The sequence below is a fragment of the Salmo trutta genome, chromosome 37, assembly GCF_901001165.1.
Source record: "Salmo trutta chromosome 37, fSalTru1.1, whole genome shotgun sequence".
NCBI classification, from domain to species: domain Eukaryota; kingdom Metazoa; phylum Chordata; class Actinopteri; order Salmoniformes; family Salmonidae; genus Salmo; species Salmo trutta.
In genome coordinates this window covers 20,019,806-20,036,103 of record NC_042993.1, presented here as the reverse complement: position 1 = coordinate 20,036,103, position 16,298 = coordinate 20,019,806, and the positions used below count along the sequence as shown (strand labels likewise).

Below are 16,298 nucleotides of genomic sequence, written 5' to 3'. Positions count from 1 at the left end.
GGGTTGGGAAACACTGTGCTGTGGAGGGAACTGGAGGACCAGGGTTGGGAAACACTGTGCTGTCGAGGGAACTGGAGGAGCAGGGTTGGGAAACACTGTGCTGTGGAGGGAACTGGAGGACCAGGGTTGGGAAACACTGCCTTTCATCTTACTATTCATTATGGACAGGAAAGAAAACTACACATAATTCAGTACTGTTCATTGATTTGATGCATTTGTTTTATTTCTGGCAATATATTATCTGTAAAAACATTTGTAGCTGTAATTAGTTAAGTAAACAAATTATATACCAAAAATTTGGTGGTGTAATGGGAAAAATCCATGACTATTAGTGTTTCCGTCCATATTGGGGAAATATCTCTCCAGTCGCTGACGAGAACAAAAAATGTAAAGCAACCATTGGACATGCTTATGTTACTTTAATGTCTAAAGTATTCTATCCATTCCATCAATGGTTACCTGTCCTGCAAATTAGCGTTACTTATCAAATACAACAGTCCTCTTCTTAACCCTTAAACTGTGTGTCCTGACTGTCCTGTCAATCATTATTTTGCACTATACTCATGTAATCAGACATTCTCTGACACTGAATTCAGGAGGCAAAAAATCCATCATTACACAAAGGAATTACTGATTGAAAGCATGTCACCCACCATGTTCAAGTTAGATAATAGATCTTACCAAGGGAAGGAAGAAAGGATGCTTTGCCAAGTACTTGGATAGAACAAGCTTATGGTGCATAGTGCAGCTTGGCACCTTTATGGCTTGTCCCATGAAATGCCTGGTTCTGTTTCTTCAGGCCCATTTATAAGACCTATTATGCTTATTTAGCATAAAGAAGCTTTAAAATGAGAAACATACCAAAACTATACAACTAGTTTGGAGGACAAGGGTGCAAACTCAATACAGTAGTTCAGATACAGTAAAATGCTGTGTTGTATTGTGTAAAAGTCCAAGACACACATAGAGAGAGATCCCAGATAAATTGAGTTAGATTCTGATTAAATCATTCACGAGTAGCATCACAAGATGGATTCTGGGTAGTAAATGTAAGAATTATGAGACTTTTCCCCAAATGTGCACTCAAGCCATTTTGACAAATCCAATTTGTCAAATAATTTACAGGAGAGGCGTCAGACGCTCACAACCAGGGTTGGGCTTGTCTCCATTTCCTATAAAATAATGACAGTAAAAAAAACATTATTGGATAACAAGGCAAAGATAAAGGTCAGTAGTAGTCAGTAGACTAGTATGCATAATGGATAGTTGTATGTACATTCACCAATCTGGTTATCTGTAGAAGTATGTGAGGCCACAGAACCTCACTGTGCTCCTCACAAAGAGCATATTCATCCTTAGTGTCGAATCATTCAAACAGTCTGTATGTATGTAAACTCAATGCTACTGTTAGTCCCCAGAATCCAGGGATGCCCAACTTTAGTATTCTACGGCCCTTGGATTTTCACATCTCCCTGGTGCTAAGTCGTCCAATGAATGTCATAGAAAGTACACATCTGGTCGAAACCAGTATTTGAATAGAAGAAGAGACCAAAAACAACCAGACACTATGGCACTCGAGGACTCGAGCTGTGCACCCCTGCCATAATCGCAAAAGTGGGTTTCACTCATGTTGTCCGATAACCACCCCAGTTTCGTGTGTTCCTGCTCATCCGAAGGTGTTCCCGTTGCGGGCAGCCTGAGCATTGGTCCGGTTTCTGCTCCGGACCGGTCGGTCTCGGCTGAAGATGGTGTCCTGGTCACTGTCCAGCTCTGACTCGGACATCATGAGGCTGGAGTTGTGCTCTGTGCTCCTGTGTTTGATGTCTGAGATGGGGACAGACCGGGTAGATCATGGCAGGGTCACCAAACACTTGAAATGTTGATTGAAAAATCAGACACTTACTGTATTTGGGCCTTAGCTCCATTTTCTCCTGTTCGTCCATGTTGTCCAGTATAGTGTACTTGGTTTTCTTCCTGACCTTAGTGCGACTCCTCCTAAACATAAAAAAACACATTTCTATTAAAGTTCGAATGCAGCCGTAAAAAAAATCTCAATATCAAATCATTTCCAGGTAACAATTAAGTACCTTACTGTGATTGTTTTCAATTAAAATAGTCTAAAAGATACAAAAAATTACTTGTTAGCTAATAGCCATTTCTCAAGCAACAATTTTGCTAGGACTGTCTGGGGGTGGTCTGAGTGGGGAGGGGGAAACTGAAAACGTGCTGTTATTGGCAGAGAGGTTTGGAACTCTCTTTCTTATTGGTCTATTAACTAATTTACCACCAGGCGATGTAACCAGGCAGGCCAAAACCCCATCCAACCAAAACAGGCAGAAATTTCAGGCAGTCTTTTCAAACAGTTCTTACACTAAAATGGCAATATCATAATTTTCACAATTTTACAGTATTATTCCAACCTCAGTGTGGAAATACTGTAAATATACACAGTACCAGTTGGGACACACCAACGCATTCCAGGGTTTTTCTTTATTTTTACTACTTTCTACATTATAGAATAATAGTGAAGACATCAAAACTATGAAATAACACATGGAATCATGTAGTAACCAAAAAAGTGTTAAACAAATCAAAATATATTTTATATTTGAGATTCTTCAAAGTAGCCACCTTTTGCCTTTGACAGCTTTGCACACTCTTGGCATTCTCTCAACCAGCTTCACCTGGAATGCTTTTCCAACAGTCTTGAAGGAGGTTCCACATATGCTGAGCACTTGTTGGCTGCTTTTCCGTGAAGAGGCGACTCTGGGATGCTGGCCTTCTTGGCAAAGTACCTCTGTCCCGTGTCTGTGTTCTTTTGCCCATCTTAATATTTTATTTTTATTGGCCAGTCTGAGATATGGCTTTTTCTTTTCAACTCTGCCTAGAAGGCCAGCATCCCGGAGTTGTCTTTTCACTGTTGATGTTGAGACTGGTGTTTTTGTGGGGACTATTTTAACGAAGCTGCCAGTTGAGGACTTGTGAGGCGACTGTTTCTCAAACTAGACAATCTAATGTACTTGTCCGCTTGCTCAGTTGTGCACCGGGGCCTCCCACTCCTCTTTCTATTCTGGTTAGAGCCAGTTTGCGCTGTTCTGTGAAATAAGTAGTACGCAGCATTGTACGAGATCTTCAGTTTCTTGGCAATTTCTCGCATGGAATAGCCTTCATTTCTCAGAACAAGAATAGACTGACGAGTTTCAGAAGAAAGTTCTTTGTTTCTGGACATTTTGAGCCTGTAATCGAACCCACAAATGCTGATGCTCCAGATACTCAACTAGTCTAAAGGCCAGTTTTTTTGCTTCTTTAATCAGAACAACAGTTTTCAGCTGTGCTAACATAATTGCGAAAAGGGGTTTTCTAATGATCAATTAGCCTTTTAAAATGATAAATTGGATTAGCTAACACAACGTGCCATTGGAACACAGGAGTAATGGTTGCTGATAACAGGCCTCTGTACGCCTATGAAGATATTCCATAAAAAAATCTGCCGTTTCCAGCTACAATAGTCATTTACAACATTAACAATGTCTACACTGTATTTCTGATCAATTTGATGTTATTTTAATGGCCATAAAATGTCCTTTTCTTTCAAAAACAAGGACATTTGTAAGTGACCCCAAACCTTTGAACGGTACTATATATATAAAACACAGGAAATCACATGTTTTACTGCACTGGGCCTTTAACAAACAGCTAATCATAAAATCTATATATGACATTGCTGTGTGTCTGTTCAAGAAAAGAAAAGTGACCTTTTGCAGCAGTACACACACGCCCAGGTGACTGTCATGATGAAGACAATGACCATGAAGAAGGACAGGATGAAGTAGAGAACCCGCCACTCTGCCAAACAGAAGAGAGAAAGGACTGGCACTGTGAATGTAGCATCTCACAGCCGACGGGGCAAAAAGTATATCATCCTCTCAGGACCCATGAACGAACATAGCTCACCACAGTTGCTCTCTCCGTCGCCAAAGAACCTGCGAATGAGGTTCTCCGTCCAAAAGGGGTCACAGACACACTCCTTGGTGATTGGGTCACATGTCCCACGGCCCGAGCAGCGGAGCAAGCACACTGTGTGGGGGGTGGGATGAACACCAATACACAAACAGGATCAGCATACACCAAGGCAGAGGACAAAGACAGGCAGCTTTCTTAGTCACCAAGTGATGAGATGTCATCTAGTCTAATTTAATATAATCAGAGATGGTCTATAATGTTGTTATAACATTGTAACAGGCTTTGATATAATATGGTATGATAAGGTAAGATGTGGTGTTCTGTGTTGTGGTACTCACTGACTGTATCCACTCGAAGGACTCTGAAGAGCAGGTAGTCAGTCTTCTCTCTCAGCAGCTGACCACGCAGAACACTGGCCAGTTTAGGACCAGGGACTGGCCCCTCAGGACCCTGCACTGAGAACCTCAGCACTGTGCTACACACACACACACACACACACACACACACACACACACACACACACACGCACACACGCACACACAATGCAGTAATACAATGTGTAAAAACACAACCATGTGTGTTTTGTATGTGTTTGCTGCGTTGGGCAGTACCTGAGATCTGAGTGTCCCCATAGGCCCCTGAGATGGATGTCATTGTCCAGGACGTGGAGCAGTGCGGCCAACTGTCTGAGCACTGTGTCCCTCTGTGACACACTCACCTGGGCCAGCGCCACCAACACCTCCACCTCCACCTCCTCACGACCACCAGGGTCTGTGGACACACACACTGTCTGAGAACATACACACTCTGACAGAACACACATATGCTGTACGTGCCGTTCAGCTCTTCCTCCTAATGCTCGTCATGGTCCGTGGGGAAACACAGTCTGAGAACACACATCTACCTGGCCGCACTTCCACGGTGGCTGTGGCAGTGCTGCTGCGTCCCTGGGTGTCTGTGACACGCAGCTGGAACAGATAGGTCCCCTCCACCAAGTTGGCCAGGCACAGGAAGGCCTGCTGCTCTGAACCATACAGCACGTCCTGGGGAAACAACAGGACAGAGTAGTTCCTACCTTAAAATAGTTCCTACTTCCAACCTTCCTACCAGTTTAGCTAACAGCATATTACAAGTTCAAACTATATTTACCGTATACCTAAGTATCAAGACTCCTCTCACTCACCCCAGCAGCAGGGCTCTGACTGTCCCGGACCCAGAGGAAGTGCACCTCGGCTGGGTCACCATCCGTCACTGAGCCTCTGAGCACCAGGGAGTTGTTGGGCAGGGTGAGGGTGTGGCTGCCGCTGGCATGTGCTACAGGGGGAAGGCTTCTGGCTGAGGGAGGATGGACAACGGGCTGTAGATGAGTACCATCATGCTCAACCAGCCTGGGTGATGATGTCTCATCTTGTTTTGAACACTTTTGCTGTGATTGAAGCATTGTGTGTTTTCTTAGCAGGTTGACGTTTATTGTCATGAATTATTGTTAGGGTTAGCAGTGTGGTTAAGGTTAGGTTTAAAATCAAATTGTATTGCTTTGTGGCTGTGCCAGCTAGTGACCTCTCTGCAGAGCTGCCTCCAGAACATGAGTCATCCCAATAAATGCCAACCTGTGTTTTCTTACCCTCTTGAACACTGACTGTGAGAAAGGCACTGTCTGTCAGCCCTTCTTGGTCACTCACAGTCAGACTAAATGTGTAGCGGCCCGCTCTGAGGCCCGTTACTATGGCTACGGGCTTGTCCACACCCTCTGTCCTTGACCCTGGAGGACCTCTACAAAACAACACAGAAAAACATCATGAGAAAGCTCTTCAGCTTGTTCTTCATATCTTTATAGACTCTTCTGGACACAACCTTTGACATATATGAACAGCGTTGGTACCTGATGGTGTCCCAGTGGTAGCTGGTGACGGCGTGGTCATCAGTGCTGCTGCTTCCGTCCAGGGTGACGCTGGTCACTGGGAGGGTCAGCTGCCTGTTAGGACCCACTACAGCCACAGGGGCTCCGTTTGACTCCTTGACCTCAGCTATGGGGGTGCTTTTGTTCTCTATGGGACAGAGCAATCAGATCATTTGTTGAAACATGTCCTATGCATGTTTTGATACCCCTAGGTTTACTACTAGGTGGACTAAGGTAAAGGACTGCCTGAGAACAATCCAATGTTGTAGAACATATCTGAAACTCTGTTATAATCGTAATACTGTCCTTATGTCATTTACCTGTCATCTGAGTGGCAGCGGTACTGACAGAGGAAGTGGCTGCAGTAGGGTCACCCTGCCTGTGGGCCAGGGTAGCAGCAAGGCCAGGGCTGGAAGTGGGAGCGAGGGTGACATGGCTGGGGTAGGGCAGTCGGTCATTCTCCACTGGCTGAATGACCTTCACTGCAGCCGTGGTGGAGTCCGACAACCCGGCAGAATCTGTAATGGTCAACCTGGGAAAAAATCAAGATGAGTCCAGCTACTCTTGTACGCTTGTATTGTAGTGGTGGGGGAAACATTGATGGTAATGGCTTACACAGTATCTATGTCACGTTTCCATGAGGCTTCATTCATAGATATAACTATCTAAAGGCAGAAAAGCTTTGGTCCTGTATTCCTGTTGGTTAAACACCAACTATGATTAATAGTGCAGTCTGACCTGTGTTCCATGGTAGAGCAGCAAACACAAACTATTTTTTCTATGATTAATAGTGCAGTCTGACCTGTGTTCCATGGTAGAGCAGCATACACAAACTATTTTTTCTTCCATTCATTATTTGAATTTCAAGCCTTGAATTGACTGAGATTAAATTTAATTGGACCCCAAGTCTAGGCCACAGAGGTCCTACCCATACCTGAACGTGTACTCTCCAGGGGCAAGGTTGGATAGGTTGAGAATCTGTGTGTCTGAGAAAGCTCCAAGCTCTATGGATGGACCTCCAACCTGCTCCCAGTGATGGCTGATCATCACTCCATCATCAGTACTCTCTGTGAGGGACCATCAAACACAAGATAGTCATAATATAGGCCAAATCTATTCTGTAAACGGACAACATAGGTGGGTGCTTGATAGAATTCATATTCAAATAATTGGATAGGACTTGCAGACTCAAATTCTTCAACAGATTGAAATACTGGCTAACGGTATTTAAATACAGCAGTAAGAGAATGTTACGACCCAAAACAGATCTTCATCCTCGATTGAAACATTGTTTTTGTTTCACATCAATAAATGTTGGAGCATTTGAGTGTGCATGCCCTAATGGCTCTTAGTCCAGTATTTGATATTAGACTGAACTCCTTGAGCTGTAATGTTCATTCATCTTGTCTGATACTACTGCTCTGGTGACAAGAGGAAGACTGCCCTCTATTGATTCATCAATACCATGTCCAGCAGCATCTTGACACCCACAGGGGAACATTTCTCCTTACCATTTCTCATTTTGGGCCACTGTCATGATGATGAATACTTAGATAATGCATGAAACCAACAGCTAAAACAAATTATTTATTGAGGTTGTTACAAACTTGGAAAAGAAAGAACACACTGATGCGAAAACCATTTTTCGATTGAATGAATATGGTCTTACATTTACATTTTAGTAATTTAGCAGACACTCTTATCCAGAGCGAAATACAGGAACAATTAGGGTTAAGTGCCTTGCTCAAGGGCACATCGACAGATTTTTCAGGTAGTCGGCTCTGGGATTTGGTTACTGGCCCAACGCTCTTAACCACTAATCTACCTGCCACCCCAGCTATATAGTATTATATACAAACTATTCAATTACACAATATCTGAAACAGATAGCTTATTTTGTTTACAATAAGATAGTAATTGTTAGTTTATAAGGCGATTAGAAGTAGAATATAGACGCCACGGTGGAAATGGCCACTTCTTTGTTGCCCTCTTTTATTGGGATGTTTTGTTCTAGTATCTCTGACATTGTTTATTTTAAAATGCAACCCTAATGTTATGTTAAAGTAGGCTAGCTTGGCCTGAAAGCCATTCTGTACAATATGCTCTAATGTTCATTAGGAATTGTAACGCACTGGCCATAGAGAGGGGTTTTTGTTCTTTATTTTGGTTAGACCAGGGTGTTACATTGGGTGGGCGTTCTATGTTCTTTTTCTATGTTTTTGTATTTCTTTGTTTTGGGCCGTGTGTGGCTCCCAATCAGGCACAGCTGAAGTTCGTTGTTGTTGATTTGGAGTCACACATAAGGAGCATGTGTTTCCTTTGGGTTTTGTGGGGGATTGTTTCTGTTTAGTGTTTTGCACCTGACAGGACTGTTTGGCTGTCGGTTCCCTTGTTTTGTTTTTGTATAGTGTTCTTGCCGTAATTAAATACAAAGATGAACACTAACTCCGCTGCGTATTGGTCCACTTTCTCAGACGATGACTTCTCTGTTTCGTCTGAGGACGAAGACAGCCGTTACAGAATCCCCCACCAACAACAGACCAAGCAGCGGAGGAAGGAGCAGCGCCAGGAGGAGCAAGGATCCTGGACCAGGGAGAGAAAGGACTGGACATGGGAGGACATCCTGGACGGCAAGGGATCCTACACTTGGGAAGAGATCCTGGTCGGAAGGGATCGCCTCCCATGGGAACAGGTAGAGGCACTCAGAAGAGTGGAGGCAGCAGGAAAGAAGGACCAACGGTATGAGGGAACACGGCTGGCAAGGAAGCCCGAGAGGCAGCCCCCAAGAAAATGTTTTGGGGGGGCACACGGGGAGTGTGGCAGAGTCAGGTTGGAGACCTGAGCCAGCTCCCCGTGCTTACAGGAGGCAGCGCAGTACTGGTCAGACACCGTGTTTTATGCGGTAAAGCGCACGGTGTCCCCAGTACGCGTGGAGAGCCCGGTGCGCTACATCCCAGCTCCTAACATCTGCCGGGGGAGGTTGGGCATTGAGCCAGGACAGGTTGTGCAGGCCGTGCGCTCTAAACCTCCAGTGCGTCTTCAGGACCCGGTCTGTCCTGTGCCTGCTCCACAGACCAGGCCTCCAGTGGGTCTCCCCATCCTGGTTAAGCCTGTGCCTCCTCCTCGGACCAGGCCTCCAGTGGGTCTCCCCATCCTGGTCAGTCCTGTGCCTCCTCCTAGGACCAGGCCACCAGTGGGTCTCCCCATCCTGGTCCGTCCTGTGCCACCTCCCAGGACTAGGCCTCCAGTGGGTCTCGCCAGTCCGGAGCCGCCAGAGCCGCCCGCCAGTCCGGAGCTGCCAGAGCCGCCCGCCAGTCAGGAGCCGCCCGCCAGTCAGGAGCCGCCAGAGCCGCCCGCCAGTCAGGAGCAGGCGGGCCAGAGCCAGAGCCGCCCGCCAGTCAGGAGCCGCCAGAGTTGCCAGCCAGTCAGGACCCGCCAGAGCCGCCCGCCAGTCAGGAGCCGCCAGAGCCGCCCGCCAGTCCGGAGCCGCCAGAGCCGCCCGCCAGTCAGGAGCCGCCCGCCAGTCAGGAGCCGCCAGAGCCGCCCGCCAGTCAGGAGCCGCCAGAGCCGCCCGCCAGTCAGGGGCCGCCAGAGCCGCCCGCCAGTCAGGAGCCGCCAGAGCCGCCCGCCAGTCAGGAGCCGCCAGAGCCGCCCGCCAGTCAGGAGCCGCAAGAGCGGCCCGCCTGTCCGGAGCCGCCAGAGCGGCCCGCCTGTCCGGATCCGCCAGAGCGGCCCGCCTGTCCGGATCCGCCAGAATGGCCCGCCAGTCCGGATCTGCCATCGCCGCCCGCCAGCCGGGCGCAGCCATCGCCGCCGGCCAGCCGGGCGCAGCCAGGGTCGTCCGCCAGCCGGGCGCAGCCAGGGTCGTCCGCCAGCCGGGCGCAACAAGGGTCGCCCGCTAGCCGGGCGAAGTCAGGGTCACCCACCAGAACTTCGGCGCGGCCAGGTGCGACGCCAAGGGTGGAACAGAGGCCACGTCCCGCACCTGAGCCGCCGCCGTAAGAAGGCCCACACGGACCCTCCCTTTCATTGTCAGGTTTTGCAGCCGGAGTCCGCACCTTGGGGGGGGGGGGGGGGGGGGGGGGGGGGGGGGTACTGTAACGCCCTGGCCATAGAGAGGGGTTTTTGTTCTTTATTTTGGTTAGGCCAGGGTGTTACATTGGGTGGGCGTTCTATGTTCTTTTTCTATGTTTTTGTATTTCTTTGTTTTGGGCCATGTGTGGCTCCCAATCAGGCACAGCTGAAGTTCGTTGTTGTTGATTGGGAGTCACACATAAGGAGTGTGTGTTTCCTTTGGGTTTTGTGGGGGATTGTTTCTGTTTAGTGTTTTGCACCTGACAGGACTGTTTGGCTGTCGGTTTCCTTGTTTTGTTTTTGTATAGTGTTCTTGCCGTAATTAAATACAAAGATGCGTATTGGTCCACTTTCTCAGACGATGACTTCTCTGTTTCGTCTGAGGACGAAGACAGCCGTTACAGGAATAGCCCATAAGTCCTCACAGAGTCTTTCTATGTCAAGCAAACAGTATGTATTGTAGCTATAAGAAATAATGTAAATTCAGCTTGTAAACTCAATCATTTTCCCCACATTTCATATATCTAAGTCAGAGGAGAATCACTGGATCCAAAGTGACAGTGGCCTACATGTCAAATCTCTGGTCTCCAAGGGGAAAAGTCACAGCTCCATCTCTTGGCTCAAAGGGCGAAGCCGCTCACAGTGCTACTGGTGACCTGCACCACCCGTCAAAGCCCCAAAAGGCTAAAGTCCTATATGAGTCCCTCCTGCTTGTTGACCCCAGAAACCCCAATGAAATCAGGATGATCCTGAGGAAGGTTGGTTGTCTAAGCTCATCTCAGACAGCTGTGTCATGTCCTAAGCCGTCCCAGCGGGTCTCACAGTGTCCTGTGCAGCATGTAGAGGGCAGTGCCAGTCCGGTGCCTGGCCACGTTTCCAGCCCACTGACAGAGAAGCAGCTGAACAACTTAACAAAGAAAGAAATGAAAAGATTGGAAGTAAAAAAATACATAAATAAAAAGAAAGGAACTGGAAAAGAAATAGAGCCAGCTGCAGAGGCCTAAAGTAATCCTCAAGCTGCAACGGGGTGAAACCCAGACTAGATGGAAGGGGGCTCTGCCAGTACGACAGATAAATCTTCTATCAGCAAGGGACAAAAGAGAACACCCAGCCAGATGGAATGAGGAAGCTCAACCTGTACCTCAGGGGAGTCTGGCAGGGGACAGAAGAGAGCAGCCAGCCAGATGGAACGAGTAGGACTCAACTCCAAATCCAAACGCTTCTTCAATATCCCTCCCAGCCAGAAGAAGTCGAAAATCATTGATATTTACTCATATGAATTTCTACCCAGCCACATAGCCAATCACACATACACACACACAAGCACTAACAACATTTGCTTTTAAGTTTAAGTTTGCAGCATCTATTAATTTGAAAATACACTTTTACATTAACCACACACAGTAAGTATTTAGTATTTGTATTCATATTAGTGTGTTTAATGGTACATCGGAGCTGTGACTCCGATCATTCATCTGATATATATTTATCTTTAGTAGGCCTACTCTAAAAGTAAAGAGTAAAATTATGGTAAGGTTAGTCATCATCCAAAGCCAACTATTTCATACATACGGCTGCCATTGATGATGGTTGAGCTGGCAGGAAGTGACACGACCTCGGTTACTGGGAGGGTGACGGCTTTGGGGGTCTGGTTCCTTCTCGCCGCTGTAAGGTAAGATATATTCCATCCATCAGGACTGTCAGCAATGTGTGACTGCTGTGTGCCCTTTCTAATTAATCCAGGAAATAAACTTCCGATCATGCTTGTAAAAACCCTTGTGTTTGTGACTATACCAGTTTGGGGCTCTGGGCCGACAGAGGCTACCAGCTCCACTGTGTCCCTGGGCAATGTTAGCTCTACAGGATTGTCAGATTATACAAAGACAAGAGATTGAGAATTAAACAAGAAAATATTAGATAGAAACAGGTTATGTAACAGGGGGAACAAAGAATATGAAAGACTACCTACAATCACCAATAAAGATTTTAAAAATCCAAAGAACAAAAACCTATTGCAGTACCTGTCTGTGTGGATGTGGTCAGGGGTACAGTACTGGACAGATGAGCTGGGGCTTTATTGGGATGGGAAGTCCTTACTTGGCTCGGTTGGGAGGAGTGAACACTGTCATTCTGTGGTTTGGGTATGAATTTTGGCCCTGAGCTGGCCATGGATGTGTTCTGTAGTTCACTATCCTACAACGAAAACACAACGGAAAAAACATTACTATTCGTATAAGTAAATGAAGACTCTCTAATATAGAATCTGTATTGCTCATTCCCAAATGAACACTCTCCAAATCCCCCTCCTGGGAATGGCTGACAAGCCTACATTAGCAAGAGAAGCTATGTGGATTACAGTATGTCCTATCCTCAAAGGATACGTGAAGGTCAGGCACGCTGAGTGAATGTGACTACAGAGCAACTGAGTCAGCAAAATGCCACTGTAATAACACACACACACACACACACACATATATATGCAGACTGTCAGCTGGGTGACCGTTTATCATACCTCAGGGAAGTAACCCTATTTAAACTGTTCCAGCTGTCTTTACAGGAGATATTTCCAACTGTCTGCCTTAATTTAGACAGACTGCTTTTTCATGGCCTGTTTGTTCACTAATAGTGAGCTATCTAAATCGTAATCACTGTACTGGATCAATGGAACGTAGAACATCTATGGAACTCAGTATCATTTCCACCACGTCCTGACAAACATGTATGTGGTCCTCACACTGCCTGCAACCCTATCCATGCCATCATTTCTTGTTGCGTCATGATTCCTGCCCATTGTTCCATCTGACACTTACTTTCTTGTTTTCAGGTGTATCGCCAGACGTGGGGTCACTGGGGGGTGCCCCCTGGTTGACTGTCGCCCCAGTGGAAGGACTGGGCAGGCTGCTCTCTGCCCCTTCTGTTGCAAATCCCAGCCCCTCTAACCTGCCTTCACTTTCCGATAGGTTGAAACCATCCCTCCCTTCCAATGCTGCAGGCCAATCTGGAAGATCCCCACCGTTATCCTCAGGGCCAAGTTCACTCTCAGGGTATTCCAAATCCGTCCCACCTGGGTCACCAAAATCTGTCTGGGGCCCATCTAACAGGGCTAGGTCCTTCAGGGCCTCCACGTCCCCAGAGGGGCGTGGCCTCCAGCGACTGGGGTAGGGCTCCCCCCTGACCAGAGACTGGAGCAGCAGGGTCTGGGGGGGTCCTCTCTGCAGGAAGGCCATATAGGAATCAGCTCCAGGTCTTTGTCTGGGCTGACAGTTCTCCCTCTGCTGGCAGCTGAGGATGTAGCAGCGACGCTCAAACAGCCAGGCCAGGTTACAACCGGGCAGATCACAACAGGCCCCAGCACACTGCGCCAGAGATGACACGTCTGGCACCCGCAAGATATTGCTGTTCCTCAGGGCCGGGGAGACCACAGCCTCTGAGTAGGTCGCACCCTGCCAGCACTGTGACGCCTCTGCAGCTATGGTACAGAGCACAGAGATATATGGTAAAACAGCTTTTGCTTAAACTTTGCTTATATTTAGTAAAGGTCAGCAATAAAATCAGAAAGAGTCAGATGGAACCATTAAACGGAGGGAAACTAGCATGAATTATTCAGCGATCACTTCACTAATACTGTGAGCCTAGGTATACTCACATCTTAGCTCTCAACAATATCGTCTGATAACTGAGGGAAAAGGCATCATCTGCTTTCTTTGTGTGACAGTGGAGAGTTTACGATAATGAATAAATGGACTCAATAACAGCAAACATAATTCTTCTGCTGCTCTCACAAGGGGATATTGAGTGCACAAGCAGATCCTGGTAAACATCACCAAAATATACTGCCATTCTTAGAATGAATCAATAAGCTTTTTGGAGGTACTTAAAGGACACATTTGGGTTCATTATCCTGTTATTAATTGTTCATTTTAACCCCCGAAAAGCATCTCTTGTGAAACCATTGTCTTCTTGACAACATGGGAATCAGAAACTCAATACAAACATGACTGCTGTTTGTTAACTGTATGCTACAATACAAATATACAACATAGAACACACAGCAAAAATATTTATTTAACATGAGGTACATTTACAAGAATGTCATTTTAAAGATGTCCCCTAACCTTCCACATAGTACAGGAGGAGACAGAGAAGCAGGTGAGCTCCTGTCTGCATGATGCACCGGACAGACTGATCTAAACCTGGAACACAGAAGAAATCACAGACACATTACACATTGTCCCAGATATTAATAATAATAATCACACATCACCTACTGTATCTACCAATGACCACTTTGATACTCACTCACAAAAGCAACATGGATTCTCCTACCCACAGAGAATGGCCGTCAGTATCCTCCTGCCTCATGTTGAGTGGATGGTGTGTGACTCAGTGTAAAGCCACATGCCACCTTGGCAAGGATGACACAGCACCGCTCTCTGCCCATACCTCCCATGGTGGACTCTACTGGTGGGAACCTGTTACTACTGTCACCATACTGTGCGCTTACTGGTCTGTTGCTTCCGCTTACTGTGTAGGTAAACAATGATCATATATTTAAGTTGTTTCAGCTAATTGTTAAGGGTAGTGGTTAGGATAAAGTGTGATTCTAATATAGGGCTACAGATCAAGGGTCACTGTTGGTCACTGTATTTGAACTCAGGACAAAGCATTGAATTTGACCTCAGGATTGATCCCCATTGTCTGTCCTTTTGCATACCATGCTGAGGAAGTCACTGAATAAGCTGACACCATAGAAGGCTCTCTAAATAACTAATTAATTCATCAATTACTTAATCATGAGTAAACCTAACATATTGGTAATGTGTGGTCGCACTAAAACACAACATCCAATAAAGTCAACAAGCTGATTTCCTTTACTTTGTCCATCCACATCCCTTGTATTATAAAACGCTGTTCCAGCACCAAGGACAGCAACTGAGAGGAGGTGGAGAAAAAAGGTTTTATGAGGCATTTGATGATGACGCAACCAACTGTTTTCTAGACTGGGGTCTGCAACACAGTATTCTACAAGATAACGTCAATAGCCTACTAACCTCACGGTTGTTGAGGGTTATAACATGGTTCGAATGTGTAGTCTACAACAAGATATCGAATTGAAATAGATACTACCGAGCAAGCCAGAGCAGTTCAACTATTCAAAGCAGCCCTCCATTACTCACTGCTCATACACCACTTGCGAAAGATGTAGCTAGCTACACGTGAGACACTCACCAAGGATGAAGGGTGCAACAATGTATCCAAATAGCGGTAGAAGTGAAAGTCGTTGTTCCAGTCGATAAGACAAATTATGCTGGCATTTTGTAAATTCCCGGCGCTCACACAATGTGCAGTCGAAATACACCTAGCTCGGCTGGGTTGCTACAGTCTTATTCACGCCAGCTACTGCACCATCCTTCTCCACTGTTCCCCTGCTGCTGTTACCGGTAGACATCCTTTGTAGCTCTTTTGGGCGCAGCCGAATGGGTGGTGGTAGGTCTCGAGAGGCAATTTGCTCTGCAGCTGAGCAAAATTAGTGCGCACTGATATTCGGGGAAAAGCTGCTCATGTCATGCTGCTCACCATCCTTGACTGGCCTCGGTGGCTTGCCTTCCATGCAAGGGGAGGAAGTGTCGCCAGCGGGATATATCAGGGGAGGGGGACGATATATCTTCAATATACAGTACCAGTCAAAAGTTTGGACACACCTACTCATTCAAGGGTTTTTCTTTATTTGTATTATTTCAACATTGTAGATTTATAGGGAAGACATCAAAACTATGAAATAACACATGGAATCATGTAGTAACCAAAAAAGTGTTAAACAAATCAAAATATATTTTAGATTTTAGATTCTTCAAAGTAGCCAACATTTGCCTTGATGACAACTTTGCACACTCTTGGCACATTCTCTCAACCAGCTTCACCTGGAATGATTTTCCAACAGTCTTGAAGGAGCTCCCACATATGCAGAGCACTTGTTGGCTGCTTTTCCTTCACTCTTCGGTCCAACTCACCCCAAACCATCGCAATTGGTTTAAGGTCGGGTGATTGTGGAGGCCAGGTCATCAGATGCAGCACTCCATCACTCTTCTTATTGGTCAAATAGCCCTTACACAGCCTGGAGGTGTGTTTTTAGTCATTGTCCTGTTGAAAAACAAATGATTGTCCCACTAGGCCCAAACAAGATAGGATGGCATATCGCTGCAGAATGCTGTGGTAGCCATGCTGGTTGTTTGTGCCTTGAATTCTAAATACATCACAGACAGTTAGACAGTGTCCCCAGCAAAGCACCCCCACACCATCACACCTCCTCCTCCATGCTTCACGGTTTCACGGAGATAATCCGTACACCTACTCTGCATCT

General features: G+C 46.3%; 1 protein-coding gene across 7 annotated transcripts; it reads right to left on the bottom strand.

Annotated features, from left to right (window-relative positions):
• Positions 1-201: 201 nt before the first annotated feature.
• LOC115176901 (dyslexia-associated protein KIAA0319) lies at positions 202-15,561 on the bottom strand. Of its 7 annotated transcripts, none has more exons than XM_029737271.1 (19): positions 15,167-15,561; positions 14,237-14,869; positions 14,053-14,130; positions 12,748-13,406; positions 11,959-12,130; positions 11,732-11,794; positions 11,510-11,602; positions 6,798-6,930; positions 6,184-6,395; positions 5,846-6,011; positions 5,588-5,736; positions 5,147-5,298; positions 4,868-5,006; positions 4,575-4,734; positions 4,302-4,438; positions 3,955-4,101; positions 3,756-3,846; positions 1,904-1,995; positions 202-1,824 (listed from the first exon to the last, which is right to left on the bottom strand). In XM_029737271.1, the coding sequence occupies exons 3-19, from the start codon at positions 14,102-14,104 to the stop codon at positions 1,667-1,669; spliced, it is 2,775 nt and encodes a 924-aa protein (XP_029593131.1). In that variant the 5' UTR covers positions 14,105-14,130; positions 14,237-14,869; positions 15,167-15,561; the 3' UTR covers positions 202-1,666. The 7 variants fall into 7 exon arrangements, with proteins under 7 accessions (XP_029593131.1, XP_029593127.1, XP_029593129.1 ...); XM_029737267.1 differs by having other exon boundaries at positions 11,510-11,794; positions 14,237-14,461; positions 14,813-14,869; XM_029737269.1 differs by having other exon boundaries at positions 1,904-1,992; positions 11,510-11,794.
• Positions 15,562-16,298: the final 737 nt, after the last annotated feature.

Coding starts and splice junctions, on each gene's coding strand:
- LOC115176901 (XM_029737266.1), bottom strand. CDS start 14,104: ATGCAGACAGGAGCTCACCTGCTTCTCTGTCTCCTCCTGTACTATGTG. Junction 6,012..6,183: donor CGCTGCCACTCAGATGACAG/GTAAATGACATA, acceptor TCTGTCCCATAG/AGAACAAAAGCACCCCCATA. Junction 5,007..5,146: donor GTCAGAGCCCTGCTGCTGGG/GTGAGTGAGAGG, acceptor TTGTTTCCCCAG/GACGTGCTGTATGGTTCAGA.